The sequence below is a fragment of the Hylobates moloch genome, unplaced genomic scaffold, assembly GCF_009828535.3.
Source record: "Hylobates moloch isolate HMO894 unplaced genomic scaffold, HMol_V3 SCAFFOLD_21, whole genome shotgun sequence".
NCBI lineage: Eukaryota > Metazoa > Chordata > Mammalia > Primates > Hylobatidae > Hylobates > Hylobates moloch.
Genome location: NW_026652296.1, coordinates 23,912,983 through 23,928,784, shown reverse-complemented (window position 1 = coordinate 23,928,784; position 15,802 = coordinate 23,912,983). Strand labels below are relative to the sequence as shown.

The following is a 15,802-nucleotide window of genomic DNA, read 5'->3' as shown; positions in this document are numbered from 1 at the left end:
CTGGAAAATACAGAGGACTCTGCAAGGTTCAGGGTTTCAGGGATACTCCACCCAGTCCACAAGAGCCTTTTCCTGCTTCAGGCTCATTATGAAGAGCAAGGAGAAGCTCAGTAGGCTTAGAAGGGGGCTCAGAACTACCCAGAATTCCCTGAGGATCAAAGAATCCTAGCAATTCGATAACTACCATTCGCTCTAACCCCCCCATGTTACAGATGGGGAAGCTGTGGCCAGAAGGTAGAAACCTGTCCAAGGTCACACAGGAACGCTGGTAGAACTGAGACTTGAACTCAGGTTCCCTGAGTCCCAGAGATGTGTCATTATCATCATAATCATCATCCTCCTTCTCATCCTCACCCAATGTGGACCAGGCCTTAAGCTATGGCTTTTCATGGATTTAATCCCTTCAACAACCCTATGAGGCACCTTCATTTTACATGTGAGAAAACTGAGAATCAGAGAGGTAAAATGACTTATCCAAGATCTCACAGCCAGTACAGAGTGGATCCACAACTGAAACCCAAACTGCCTGACTATAGAGACTGCTGCCTTCCTGCTACATACATGAGTAGTTCCATTAAATTACATAAATTGTTAAATTCCCAGTGGAATTTAGTACAGAAAAAAAAAATAATTTATGCAGATGAGTTTATAAGTTTCCTTGGATCAGGCCATGAGAATGTCCCAAACTTCCTTATTTCCCTTCTGGCCTTGGCTGCCAGGAAGCCTGGAACCCAATGGAATGCCCCAAACCCATATCCTCACTAGCTAAGTGATATATGGACCACTGTGCTTTTGATAGGCCTCAGTCACTCTCCTCCTACCCAATCCCATGCTTGCTCAGGCCTAGACCCACCTCAGAGGCATAGGAATCATTGTCTTCAGCTCGGTAAGGCCTGAAGCTCCGGCTGGGGTCGGGCTTAGAGTCCAAGTCACCAGTGCGGAAGGCCTCTCGGATCCTGGGCTCCCATTCCGGCAGGTCCCTGAAGTCAGGTGGCTGCACCCAGAGGCACAGGCAGAACAAACTAAAGATCACCATGGGGAGGGGCCCGAGGGGTGCCAGAAACACCCACCCCAGGCCTCTGCGCTAGAGGCTTGAACCACCCACCTGAGGGCTGGGACCCTGGTAGATTCACCTCTGCAACCCAGACCCAGCCTGGGCTGGGGGCACTGCTGCCATTCAACGAATGTTTGCTGAAAGGATGAATGAGTAGGTAAGTGGGAAGTGATTTTTTGAATGTGTGTCTTGTGCACAAACCTTCTGAGTCAGCCCGAACTGTCCTATCACATGTGTGACCTCTGTTCATCGCTCTTTCAAGAAGAAACAAGAGGGAGATAACATAGAGCAGTCTACGGGCACAGTGGCATGTGCCTGTAATTCCATCTACAATTTGAGGCTGCAGCAAGCTGTGATCATACCACTGCCCTACAGCCTGGGCAACAGAGCAAGACTGTTTCTTTAAAAAAAAAAAAAAAAAAAAAAAAGGCAATATATGCTTGCTTAAAAAAGTAAGATGAAACCGGATCAACAGGTCTTGAGTTAAAGAAATTATGGCACATATCCACTGTATAGTTGTTAAAAAGAAAGTGCTAAATCTCAGAAGGGCACGATGGCTCACATCTGTAATCCCAGCACTCTGGGAGGCCAAGGCGGGTGGATCACCTGAGGTCAGGAGTTCAAGACCAGCCTGGCCAACATCGTGAAACCCCGTCTCTACTAAAAATACAAAAATTAGACAGGTATGGTGGAGGCATGCCTGTAATTCCAGCTACCTGGGAGACGGAGACAGGAGAATTGTAATTCCAGCTACCCGGGAGGCGGAGACAGGAGGCGGAGGTTGCAGTGAGCTGAGATCGTGCCACCGCACTCCAGCCTGGGTGACAGAGTAAGACTCTGTCTCAAAAAAAAAAAAAAAAAAAAAAGAAAGTGCTAAATCGCTCTCTTTCCCTGGAAATGAAAAATTCCCTGCCATTGCTCTGAGGATGAAGATCAAACCTCCCGCATGCACAGTGCAGTCCAGCTTCACACTGTCTCTTCACTCAGTGCCCTGGACATACCACGCTCCTTCCGCCTCTGATCTGAGCTGTGTCTTTGCGCAGGCTATTTGCTCTGCTGAAAACACTGTTACCCCAGCCATCCATCCCTCTGACCTCTGGTCAGATCAGAGGCCTTCCCTCAGCACAGGGTCTAGGTCAAGTTCCTTGTTCATAAAACCATGTACCTTTCCTTCAGATTCCTCTCTCAGTGTCTAATTGCACATTCACTGACATGATATTTTGGGTGACTCTGCCCCACTAGACGATAAGGGCCATGAGAGGGGGAATCATATCTGTTTTTGCTAATCATGACACCTTCAGCAGTGAGCACAAAAACTGTGTGAACAACAGACAAGGCATCATAAATTAACAAACTGATACATTGCGTTAAAAATATAAGTTGTGTAGTAACAATAGATATAAAACAATCTGGGTGGAAAAACAAATATATGATAGATGTGTAGAGAAGGATTTAGAAGGACAAGCTACAAGGATGAAATATTCTAGATCCACTCCACTAGACACACACAAATACTGAACATTTAAAATGTGACTATTAGGCCGTGCACAGTGGCTCACACCTATAGTCCTAGCACTTTGGGAGGCTGAGGCTGGTGGATCACTTGAGCTCAGGAGTTCAAGACCAGCCTGGGCAATATGGCAAGATCCCATCTCTACAAAAAAATTTAAAAATTATGGCCAGGCACAGTGGCTCACGCCTGTAATCCCAGAAATTTGGGAGACAAAGGCGGTCAGATCACTTGAGGTCAGGAGTTCGAGACCAGCCTGGCCAACATGGTGAAACCCCATCTCTACTAAAAATACAAAAATTAGCCAGGCCTGATGGAGGGCGCCTGTAATCCCGGCTACTTGGGAGGCTAAGAGAGGAGAATCGCTTGAACCTGGGAGTTGGAGGTTACAGTGAGCCGAAATTGCGCCACTGCATTCCAGCCTGGGTGACACAGCGAGACTCTGTCTCAAAAAATAAATAAATAAATAAATAAAAATTAGCTGGGTGTGGTGGTGCTCACTTGTAGTCCCAGGTACTCAGGAGAGTGAGCGGGGAGAATGGCTAGAGCCCAGGATATCGAGGCTGCAGTGAGCTGAGATTGCACCACTGCGCTTCAGCCTGGCCAGCAGGGAGAGACCCTATCTCAAGAAAGACAAAACAAAACAAAGGAAAAAAATAAATAATAGGATCTGTGCATGAGACACCTTACCTGAAAGTCTGAGCCAAGGTCTTTTGCCAGAAGAATCTCCTTAGAGAGCCCCTGGGAGCCCAGGGGGGGCAGTGACGAGAAGGACTCCTGCTGCTCCTTGACAGAGCCCCCGAGGACTGCATCTGCCTTCCGCGTGAAGGCATTCAGCTCCTGCTGCAGCACGCTCAGGCGCACCAGGATGGCATGGATAAGCTTGGTGTCCCTGGGGCCCTCGCTGTTGTCGGGGGCCTCATGCAGCCGGAAGTCAGCACACTCGTTGTCCAGACACAGCCGGAGGCCAGCCGTGAAGCCATTGGCATCAGCCACCAGGACATCGATGGCCTTACTGACCAGGGCGGCCTGCTCTCTCAGCCCAGGCAGCACCTCGGCCTCCCTGGCTCTGCAGAGTCGGACCGCATGGGACTCGTGTGTCTCGCCCAGGGGAGCAGGCACACACTGGGCAGAGTCCCCGGCCTCAGCGTCGGTCTCCAGCATGGGCCGCGTACTCTGGCAGGAGGCGAGGTCGCAGCGCTGGAGGTTGGAGAGGAGCACGCGGTTCTCGTACTGCAGCTTCTTGACCTTGCCGCTGAGCTCGCCGATCTGCAGCTTGGCGGCCGCCAGCTCCTCCTGCGAAGGTTCGCTGAGCACAGAGCAACTGTCCTCCGACAGCGCCACGTCCAGCTCGTGCTCCGAGCGGAACTTGGCCAGCTCGTTCAGCAGCAGCTTGTTCTGGTCCTCGAGCTCGGCAGAGGAGCGCCGCAGCAGCTCGGCCTCCTCTTCGACGAACTGCAGGTGTCGCCGCAGCTCTGCCAAACTCTCCCCGCACTCGCCACCACCCAGCGCGGAGAAGGCCAGGCGTGCCTCAGGCCCCCCACAGCCACCTCCATGATCCTTCATGTCGTCCATCTCAGCCCGCAGGCCTCGGTTCTCCACCTCCAGCTCCACGATGCGGCGGCTCAGCAGGTTGGCTTCCTCCTCCACCAGCTTCAGGTGCACCTTCAGCTCAGTCTCCCGCGAGTGGGGGGCATCTGCCAGCTCCTCGGCTGACAGTGTGCTGTCCAGGTCCCCATAGAGCAAGCGGTACTTCAGCAGCTCCTCCTTCATGCTGTCATTCTCCTTGGCAAGCTTAGTGAGCTTCTTGCACATGAGGGCCGACTCCTCCTTTGCAAAGTGCAACTGGCACTTCAGGTCTGCACTGTCCTCCTGGGACCACGGGGACAGACACAACCCAGGAAGGTTAGTGCTGGGACGCTCAGTATCAGCCATGGCATTTTGGGGAGCACTAACTATGCTGGGAACACAGGGATGAATCAGACACAGCCAGACCTTCCAGGAGGTAAGGGTCCGGCGGAGAGGCAGAGGGGTAGACATTGAAATGACAGAAAGGCTGGCCGGGCGCGGTGGCTCACGCTTGTAATCCCAGCACTTTGGGAGGCCGAGGCGGGCAGATCACGAGGTCAGGAGATCGAGACCACGGTGAAACCCCGTCTCTACTAAAAATACAAAAAATTAGCCGGGCGTGGTGGCGGGTGCCTGTAGTCCCAGCTACTCGGAGAGGCTGAGGCAGGAGAATGGCGTGAACCCGGGAGGCGGAGCTTGCAGTGAGCCGAGATGGCGCCACTGCACTCCAGCCTGGGTGACAGAGCGAGACTCCGTCTCAAAAAAAAATAAGAAATGACAGAAAGGATGAGGCACCACACATAGCCTGGGAGTACAGGAGCAGGTGACATACTGATGAGCAACTGCTGCCACTACAGTTTCATCAGTAAAATGGGGTGGTAACATTACCTCCCTCCCAGAGCCACAGAGGGGATTAAATGAACTAAGGATGAAAATGGCTTGGCACTCTGACAATCCCATACCACCAGGAGCTAACAGTATGTGGCCTTTGCTGCATATAATACTTTATCCAATTCTTCCAATGAACCCCCAAGACAGGGATAGATAGGAAATGGAGCCCAGAAACTCAGAATGACTTGCTCCAATCACATGGCAGTCAAACGGCAGAGCCAAGATTCCAGCCTGGGTCTCCAACTCTAGACCTTTGGATTTGACTGTAGTGTTGCTTGCTAAGTTCCTAGCTGGGGTGGGGAGCGAGCATCTAAGCATCTAAGAACCATGGGCTCAGGATGTGGTTTTGAGAAATAAAGTGGGCAGTGAAACTAAGAAAATGAGCAAGAGGGCCGGGCGCAGTGGCTCACACCTGTAATCCCAGCACTTTGGGAGGCCGAGGCAGGTGGATTGCTTGAGGCCAGGAGTTTGAGACCAGCCTGGTCAACACGGTGAAACCCTGTCTCTACTAAAAATACAAAAATTAGTCAGGTGTGGTGGTGCGCGCCTGTAGTCCCAGTTACTCGGGAGGCTGAGGCATGGAAATCGCTTGAACCTGGGAGGTAGAGGTTGCAGTGAGCTGAGACTGTGCCACTGCACTGCAGCCTGGGCAAGCGAGTGAGACTCCATCTCAAAAAAAAAAAAAAAAAAGGAAAAGGAAAAAAAAAAAGAAAAGAAGCAAGGGGAGGACAGGGCAGAATCTGGGATCCCCATGCCACATAGAGTCAGTCTCAGGCCTTCAGAATAAAACCTTCCTATGGGGGCTGCTGGGAATTACCTGCACCGAAGCCTTCTTATCGGCCTTCCCCAGGGAACGGGTTCCTCTTTTCTTCAAGGAATGCTGAAGTGAGATTTAATTAAAAAAAAAAAAAAAAAAAAGTCAGGACTGAAAGCTCACAGGATGAGGCACATGCAGAGAGCTGTCACAGTGCCCAGGGTCCAGGGAGGCCCCAGTCCCCAGGCCACCCCACCCTGATGGCATTGACTGCTGAGTAAGAGGATCACCCAGTGAGCAGCAATGGGAAATAGGCCAGAAGCACTGGAGAAGATGATTCTGAAAACACCTGCTCAGGGCTCCTCCCCTCCAGCCCGCTCCCATGTGTGACCCAGTTGGCCTCGGCGAAGACTTGGAAAGCTGTGTTTCTGTTCTCGTTTGTCTTTCATCAAAGGATTTCCTGAGCATCTATCATGTGCCAGGTAGGTAGGTGTAGAGAACACAGCAGTGAACCAGGGAGGATGTTGTGGTGCTTTGCCTAGATTTCCCTTCGGAACTGAGACACTCATTCCTAGAGCTGAGACCTCAAAGCTGAGTACCTCTCCCAGCGACAGCCAATGGTTGAGGGGAACCACCTTGTCTAAGGGCAGGTGCTATCCGTGGATGGAGCCCACATACAGGGACGGGTCCATGACCCCTTGCCTCAGCTCTACAGGGAGGGCCATCCTAGCTCCAGAGCTCCCCATGGGATCGACTGAGATCACTGGTGTAATTCAGCTTCCAGCTCTGCCTCACTCCCTGTGGTGTTGTTCCCAAGGAGACTATTCCATAAACCTCTGCATGCAAATCTCCATCTCAGAGAAAATCCTGTCCTCATGAAACTGACATCTAGCAGGAACTGTAATTCAGAATGGATACTAATGGATAAAATGAATATGGAGGCTGGATGTGGTAGTTCATGCCTGTAATCCCAACACTTTGGGAGGCCAAGACAGGAGGATTGCCTGAGGCCAAGAGTTTGAGACCAGCCTGGGCAACATAGCAAGACCCTGTCTCAAAGAACAAACAACAACAATAAAATGAATATAACAAATCATAATTACACGTGAGGCTTTGAAATGGTCATGAGAGACTGATGGCAAACAGTGATTCAAAAATCCAGAAGCTGGCCAGGCATAGTGGCTCACGCCTGTAATCCCAGTATTTTGGGAGGCTGAGGTGAGAGGATTGCTTGTGTTGAGGAGTTTGAGACTAGCCTGGGCAACATAGCAAGACTCTGCCTCAAAAAAATAAGATGTTTAAAATCCAGAAGCAATAGCGGAAAAAACAGATACATTTGATTACACAAGCAAATTCTGCATGGAAATAAAAACACCCTAAGAAAAGTAAAAACATAAATGACAAACTCTGAAAAAATATCTGCAATGTATAACACCAACAAAGGGTTGATATCCTAAATATGGAAAGAGTTTCACAAACAGAGCATTAAAAGGCCAGCAGACCTGTAGGAAAATAGGCTAGAGATATGAAAAACAGTTAACAGGAAAAGAAAGGCAAATGGATCATGGCACATGAAGACATCAAGGCACATGAAGATATTCAACCCCACTCCTGTTAGATAAATGCAAATTAAAATTACACTGAGATACCATTTCTCACCTATCAGATTGGCAAAAATCCAAATATCTGACGACATATTCTATTGGTGAAGCTATGGAGAAACAAAAAGGTTCACAAATTGCTAGCAAGAATGCCAAATGGCACAAGCCCTACAGAGGGAATTGGAGGAAATGTTACAATAACAATTACTGAAGTTTCTCAATGTTTAAAGAAGTCATTCAATTAGATGCATGATTCTATTGAGCGCTTCCTCCCAAGAGAGGAGGGGTGATTCATGGTGGTGGTGTATGTATAAAACCATGCTTAGGTTGCTCTGACTTTTCAAGGTGGGCTGGTATATTTTTGAAAATGGCCCCAGGTGATTTGGATACATGCTTGCTCCATCCCCCACCTCTCACACCCCATCCCTGAAAGTGACAGCCACTGATCTAATCCGAGTCCCATTTTTCTGAAACCAAGAGAGAGGGGCAGGGACTTGTCCAAGGTCTCACAGCACACCCACAGCTGACCTGGGACCAGTTCTTGACATAGCTCTCGACTGAATTCCAGAGTTGGTAGAAGAAAATGTGTCTTCTCTGATGAGTGCCAGACTGTAGCTAGCACAGTGGTTCTCAACCTGGTACACATCAGAATTACTCAAAAAATAATAACAATAATAATAGGCCGGGTGCAGTGGCTCAAGCCTGTAATCCCAGCACTTTGGGAGGCCGAGGAGGGCAGATCACAAGGTCAGGAGATTGAGACCATCCTGGCTAACACGGTGAAACCCTGTCTCTACTAAAAATACAAAAAATTAGCCGGGCGTGGTGGCGGGCGCCTGTAGTCCCAGCTACTCGGGAGGCTGAGGCAGGAGAATGGCGTGAACCGGGAGGCGGAGCTTGCAGTGAGCCGAGATAGCGCCACTGCACTCCAGCCTGGGGGACAGAGAAAGACTCCGTCTCAAAATAATGATAATAATAATAATAATAATAATAATAATAATACTGGTGGTCTGAGGTAGGTCTGAGACATCAGTATTTTTTAAATGCTTTCAGGTGACTCTGAAGTGCAGGTTGGATCCTCTGTGCCAGGCAAGCAGAGCTGCAGATGGACCCTTAAGTACAGATGATCTTAGAGCCCAATCAAATCCTAAAGAGACCTTTTGAAATGCAAATGAGGCAGGGAGGCAGAGGCTGATATTTCAGACGCTGGGTGCCAAGAGCCAGGAGCCAATATTTGAGAAGTGCTGACCTGGGAGCTTTCAAAAGCTGGAAGGGAAGAGGAGGAAACAGGGCTATGGGTCAGAAAACAAGTCCTTCCACAAGAGCCAGGAGGCAGCAGACAAGTGCAGCCAGTGGGGCCCTGGACAGGGCACACAGAAGCAGACCCCATATAGGATGCAAGCAGGGGGCTCTGGGCTCAGACCATCAGGCTACGGAAGGATCTAGGCCCACCTATTACAAGCTGAGTGGGAAGGGCTGTGGCCTCAGCTGGGAGTTGAACCCTGGGGCCCTTGCAACGCTGAGTTTATGATCCCTGGGCGAACCCTTTCCTCTCCCTGAAATTCCATTTTCTCATGTATAACACTGAGCCATGGATTAGGTGACCAGAGTCCCGCCAATGACTGCAGACTCCCTGGAGGAAGGAAGTGAAGTGACAGAGAGGAGAGCCAGGGGTCTCCACAGGTACCAAGGGGTCAGGCATCACATGTGAATGAATGAGATCACCTAAAGCCATTCAAAGGACTAAGGGATCATGAGATTCACTGACATGGTAAAGTCTCTCAGACACTCTGTTAGGGGAAAGAAGTAACCAGCAAAACAAAACCTATAACCCAAATATGTCCACCAACTTTAGAATGGATTAGAAAAATGTGGTCTATCCACACAACAGAATATTTACTCAGCCATAGAAAGAAGAAAGACATGGCTGGGTGTGGTGGCTCACGCCTGTAATTCCAGCTTTTGGGGAGGCCAAGGCAGGTGGATCACCTGAGGCCAGGAGTTTGAGACCAGCCTGGCCAACATAGTGAAACCTGTCTCTACTAAAAATACAAAAATTAGCCAGGTGTGGTGGCAGGCGCCTGTAATCCCAGCTACTAGGGAGACTGAGGCAGGAGAATCGGTTGAACCCATGAGGCAGTGGTTGCAGTGAGCCGAGATCACACCACTGCACTCCAGCCTGGGCAAAAGAGTAAGATTCTGTCTCAAAAAAAAAAAAAAAAAGAGCTTAAAAATATATAGAAACCTGCATTGTATGAGACTAGAGAAAGGCCTGGAAAGATACAAAGCACACTGCTGATGCTGGGTCAGGCTGAGGAGTAGAATTGAAGGAGGCAGTTAGGGAAGGCTTTCTTCTTTAATTTATGGGTTTTATTATTTCTATTATTTTTGAATAGATAACAAAGTCGCATGGCTCAACATTCAAAAAGGACATAAAAGAATAGAGTGAACCCAGTCACCCAGTTATTCTGCCCCAAGGCAACCAACATAACCAGAGCGCTGCAGCTTGTCCTTGGAGGTATGCTAGGCATGCATCTGTGTGCTTTTCTAATGATAATTTTTGCTTCACTGAGTTTATATTACTTTTTTAGATAAAAAATACATATTCTGGCCGGACGTGGTGGCTCACGCCTATAATCCCAGCACTTTGGGAAGCCGAAGTGGGTGGATCACCTGAGGTTGGGAGCTCAAGACCAGCCTAACCAACATGGAGAAACCCCGTCTCTACTAAAAATACAAAAAATAATTAGCCGGGCGTGGTGGTGCATGCCTGTAATCCCAGCTACTCTGGAGGCTGAGGCAGGAGGATCGCTTGAACCCAGGAGGCGGAGGTTGCAGTGAGCCAAGATCACACCACTGCACTCTAGCCTGGGCAACAAGAGAGAAACTCTGTCTCAAAAACAAGAACAAAAACAAAACAAACAAAATGCATATTCTTAGCCGGGTGTTGTGGCACGTGTCTGTAGTCCTAGCTACTAGGGAGGCTGAGGTGGGAGAACTGCTTGAGCCCGGGAGGTGGAGGTTACACTGAGCCAAGATCACATCCCTGCACTCCAGCCTGGGCAACAGAGCCAGACCTTATCTCCAAAAAAGAAAAAAAGCATATTCACATTTACATTTAAAAACACATATATGTATACACAGAAAAACTTATTGGAAGTATATGCACCTCCCCACCCACACAGAAATTCCCTATGGCTTATTTGAATCTTCTAATCTTTTTCTGCTAAGCATGTACTACTACCTGTGGGGAGGGAAGGGAAAAGTCATTATAAAAGGTTTTAAAAATATACTTTCCCCAAGAAGTCACCAAACACCTTTCCAGGAGGCAGAGAAAAGGTGTGAATGAGCTGAGTGGCTTGAATCTCACCAGAAAGCAGGGTGGGGGGCAGGGGAGACAAGTTCCACCCTTTTCTGGTGGGAACTGACACTTCCCCCACCTTATCTAAGCCATGTGGGCTCCCACACAGCCCTGCCATTCTGGAGGGAAAACAAGGCCGGCTCAGAGTGCACAAAGACCTTCCTCCCCTCTGCAGGGCAGCAGCTGGCCAGGCGGCTGGGGGGCTGCCACCCCTCAAGAAAGCCAGGGCCTGTCAGAGTCCCTTTGTGGAGCCCCCAGGGATGAAGCCAGTCTCTGCCCAAGAGGCAGATGTTCTGGCTCTGGGCCTTGAGAGGGCGGGACAGGGCAGGGCGGTGCCTAGGCACCAGCAGGAATGCAGCCGCAAGGCCTGGGGACGTGCCCAGCCCTGAGGACAAACTCTGTGGCCTGGCATGCAACAGGGTCTTCCCCACTCGCCAGCAACTCACAAGGCCGTCTTTGAGCAGCCCGGGTGGTGCCTCCAAGCATCTCCCTGTCTACAGGCTTCTAGGAGAAGCCTGAGCTATGTCCTCCCTTGTCTTTCCTTCAGCCCAGGAGAGAGCTTCCTGAGCACAGCTCTGGAGGGGCCTCTGCACTCAAACACCTTCCTGCCCCACTTTGGCCAAGAAACAAAGGCCAACCTTCCAAGGAACAAAATGAACCCTCTGCCAAAACAGTGGGGCAGATTTTCACCAAATCTGCAGGAGATGTTTGGAAAGGTCTCACTGAAAGCACAGACTGTGCTTCAGGTACAAAATTCACTTTAGATTTTTTTTTTTTTTTTTTTGAGACAAGGTCTCACTCTGTCACCCAGGCTGGAGTGCAGTGGCATGATCTCAGCTCACTGCAACCTCCGCCTCCCAGGTTCAAGCAATTCTCATGCCTCAGCCTCCTGAGTAGCCGAGACTACAGGCGTGCACCACCACATCTGGCTAATTTTTTGTAGAAATGGGATTTCGCCATGTTGCCCAGGCTAGTCTCGAACTCCTGAACCCAAGTGATCCACCCGCCTCGACCTCCCAAAGCGTTGGGATTACAGGCGTGAGCCACTGTGCCCGGCCTACTGTAGATTCTAGAAGGAACCCGGGGTTGGGGGTGCACTTCAAAGATTTAGGCATTCATTCTTCCTCCTGAGTGGTTGAAATGGCCACAGAGAGAGGCTGTGTGGCTCTTGATTAGGGAGAGATCACTTGGGGGAGAAAACAAAGTGTTTTAAACATTGGCCCCAAATCAAATGTCACAAGGACAGATGGAGCCAACTGCACGTGAAGATTGGCAACGTAGCTGCTCCTTTCCCGGGCAACTGGCAGCTCTAGACAGAGAGCTCCTCGCCAGAGGAAGCAGAAATGTATTTATTTAACTAAGACAAATGCTTCTCCAGACCCGCAGCCCTCACAGTGGTTGTGACAGTAACGAAAATAATAAGTCCTTAGTCTGTGTTAAGCACTTTACTTGCTTGTCTTGTTTAATTTTCACAAACACCTCTGAGAAGTAGGGATAATATTCCAATTTTATAAACAAACTAGGCTGGGTACGATGGCTCATGCCTGTAATCCCAGCACTTTGGGAAGCTGAGGCGGGCAGATCGCTTGAGCCCAGGAGTTTGAGACCAGCCTGGGCAACATAGTGAGAGACCCCATCTCTTTCAAAAATACGAAATTAGCCAGGTGTGGTGGCATGCACCTATAGTCCCAGCAACTTGGGATGCTGAGGCGGGAGGATCTCTTGAGCCCGGAAGTTTGAGGCTGCAATAAGCCATGATCACGCCACTATACTCTAGCCTGAGTGACACAGCAAGACTCTTGTCTCCCCCAAAAACAATAATAAAATAAACTAAGCACTAGAGCAGTTCTATCATTTCCTCAAGGTTACAGTCACCTGCAAGTAAGTGCCAAGTCCAGAAAAAAGGTAGAACCGGGCTTTGAACTATCAGTCCCTTCCTAGCCCACCAGGTAGGAATTCCGGATGAGAAGGCTGTGCCAGGAAGGGAAGTAGTCACAGGAGTGGGCAGCCTCTTCCAGGTTTCTGAAGACACAACAGGGTCCTAGGAAAGCAAGGGTGGGGCAAGGAGCGTAGGGGCAACACCAGAAGAGTCAGTGTGGCTTTGGGAGATGTGGAGTCCTGGGTTTGAATCCTATCTTTGTCTTTCCCCAGTCGCGTCTACATCCTGCGGTTAGTTCACAAGAGAACTAACACAGAATCTTAGAAACATGCACATGAATGTTCCCAGCAGCATTATTCATAGTAGCCAAAACAACCCAGATAAATGGACAAATCTAATGTGGTCACATACCCACACAATGGATGATTACTCAGCCATAAAGAGGAATGAGGTCCTGCTACATTCTTCAACATGGATGGATAAATCTTGAAAACCTGATGCTAAGTAAAAGAGGCCAGTCACCAAAGACTTCATTTGGATGAAGCATCCAGAACAGGCAAATCCAGAGACAGAAAGCAGATGAGTGGTTGCTAGGGGCAAGAGGGAAAGGGGGAGTGGGGAGTGACTGTTCACAGGCATGAGGTTACTTTTTGGGGCCATGGAAATGTTCTGGGATTAGATAATGGTGATGCTACAAAACATCATGAATATACTAAAAATCACTGAATTGTATACTTTTATTTTTCGTTGTTTTTATTTTAATTATTTTTTTTTCAGACAGGGTCTCACTCTGTCACCCAGGCTGGAGTACACTGGCGTGATCTCGGCTCACTGCAACCTCCGTTTCCCAGGCTCAAGCAATTCTCCCACCTCAGCCTCTTGAGTAGCTGGAACCACAGGCTTGTGTCATCATGTCCAGCTAATTTTTAAAATTTTTGTAGAGACAAGGGTCTCAATATATTGCCCAGGCTGGTCTCAAACTCCTGGGCTCGAGCAATCCTGCTGCCTCGGCCTCCCAAAGTGCTGTGCCTGGTCTGAATTATACACTTTTTTTTTTTTTTGAGACAGAGTCTCGCTTTGTTGCCCAGGCTGGAGTGCAGTGATGGGATGTGGGCTCACTGCAATCTCCAGCTTCCGGGTTCAAGCAATTCTCCTCCTATTTCAACCTCCCAGGTAGCTGGGATTACAGGCGCCCACCACCACACTTGGCTAATTTTTGTATTTTTGGTAGAGATGGGGTTTCACCATGTTGGTCAGGCTGGTCTCGAACTCCTGACCTCAGGTGATCCAACCGCCTTGGCCTCCCAAAGTGCTGGGATTACAGGCGTGAGCCACTGCGCCCGGCCTGAACTGTACACTTTTAAATGGTGAATTGTAAGATAGGGGAATTAAATCATGATTTTAAAATTGCCAACAAACAGTGGCACCTATAAAATAAGAAAACCACACTGTGTCCATGGGAAGGCTGTTGGAGGGTTAAACAATGTGCTGGTGTGGTCAAGGCTTGTGTGGTGCCTGGCACAGAGTGAGGGCTCAGACACAGCAGCTATACCATAATAAATCACGTCAACACTCGTATTGGCTTTCTGCCTAAAACACAAGGAGGGGTGTGACACTGGAAGAGAGGGTAGCTGGGCAACAGTGCCACCGCAGCCCTCGGCCAGGGCCTGTCACCTCCCTTCTCTCTAGTGGAGAGCTGTCTCCATGGCAACCACATCAGCTCAGGCCAGGGGCTCCTGTTCCCAGCCGGGTGACAGCACTGCCTCGGCAGCCTGTCAGGATGGCAACGGCAGATCTCGATGATGGGGCTGAGGCTCTGGCAGAAGAATTGCTCAGGGACCCTCGTCTCCATAGAAACCATGTCAGGAAAGAGAGGGAGGAGGGAGAGGATAAACAGCAAATAATAAACACAGGCTCCCGCCTCCTGTGCACAAGCCTGAGACACCACAGGGCACGTAAGGAGAGCTAGACCAGCCTCACTGACACCAGCTGCAGAGGATGTGAACCAGTGTTTCTTGAGCACCTACTCTGTACCAGGCACCACAAAGGGCTCTTTACAAGCTTGACCTCTTTTAAAAATTTCACAAATAAATTCCAAATACTTTCTTTTCTTCCTTTTTTTTTTCTTTGAGATGGAGTCTTGTTCTGTCACCCAGGCTGGAGTGCGGTGGCACTATCTCAGCTCACTGCAAGCTCCACCTCCCGGGTTCATACCATTCTCCTGCCTCAGCCTCCAGAGTAGCTGGGACTACAGGTGCCCGCCACCATGTCTGGCTAATTTTTTTGTATTTTTAGTAGAGACGGGGTTTCACCGTGTTAGCCAGGATGGTCTTGATCTCCTGACCTCATGATCCGCCCGCCTCGGCTTCCCAAAGTGCTGGTCTTTTCTTTTCTTTTTTTTTTTCTTTTCTGTTCTCCCCCTCCCCCTCCCCCCTCTCCCTCTCCCTCTCGATGCAGGGTCTCACTCTATAGCCCAGGCTAGAGTCCAGTGGCGCCATCATAGCTCACTGCAGCCTCAGCCTCTTGGGCTCAAGCGATCCTCCCACCTCAACCTCCCTAGTAGCTGGGACTACAGGCATGCACCACCATGCCTGGCTAAATTTCGTATTTTTTGTAGAGACAGGGTTTTGCCATGTTGCTCAGGCTAGTCTTGAACTCCTAGCCCCAATCAATCTGCCCACCTCTGCCTCCCAGAATGCTGGGGTTACAAGCATGAGCCACCACACCCAGCCTCATTCCTTCTTAAGGTTGAATAGTTTTCCATTATACATGTATACTACACCTTTTTTTTTTTTTTTTTTTGAGATGTAGTCTCGCTCTGTCGCCCAGGCTAGAGTGCAGTGGCGCAATCTCGGCTCACTGCAAGCTCCGCCTCCCGGGTTCACGCCATTCTCCTGCCTCAGCCTCTCCGAGTAGCTGGGACTACAGGCGCCCGCCACCACGCCCGGCTAATTTTTTTTTGTATTTTTAGTAGAGACGGGGTTTCACCGTGGTCTCGATCTCCTGACCTCGTGATCCGCCCGCCTCGGCCTCCCAAAGTGCTGGGATTACAAGCGTGAGCCACTGTGCCCGGCCTTACACCTTGTTTATCCATTCATCTGTTGATGAACATTTGGGTTGCTTCTACCTTCTGCCTATTGTGAGTTATGCTGCTATGAACATGGGTGTGTAAATATCTCTTTG

At 49.6% G+C, this 15,802-nt stretch overlaps 1 protein-coding gene across 3 annotated transcripts in view; it reads right to left on the bottom strand.

Moving 5' to 3' along the window:
• The window catches only part of SOGA1 (suppressor of glucose, autophagy associated 1), an 87,673-nt gene that overhangs the window by 34,685 nt on the left and 37,186 nt on the right, over positions 1-15,802 (bottom strand). The window contains exons 4-6 of one of the 3 annotated variants that reach the window (XM_032141822.2): positions 5,842-5,904; positions 3,255-4,436; positions 854-994 (exon numbers count right to left, since the gene is read on the bottom strand). In XM_032141822.2, coding sequence (XP_031997713.2) covers positions 854-994; positions 3,255-4,436; positions 5,842-5,904 — 1,386 coding nt within the window. The remainder of the gene's footprint in view (positions 1-853; positions 995-3,254; positions 4,437-5,841; positions 5,905-15,802) is intronic. The other 2 variants (XM_032141824.2, XM_032141823.2) reach the window with 2 other exon arrangements.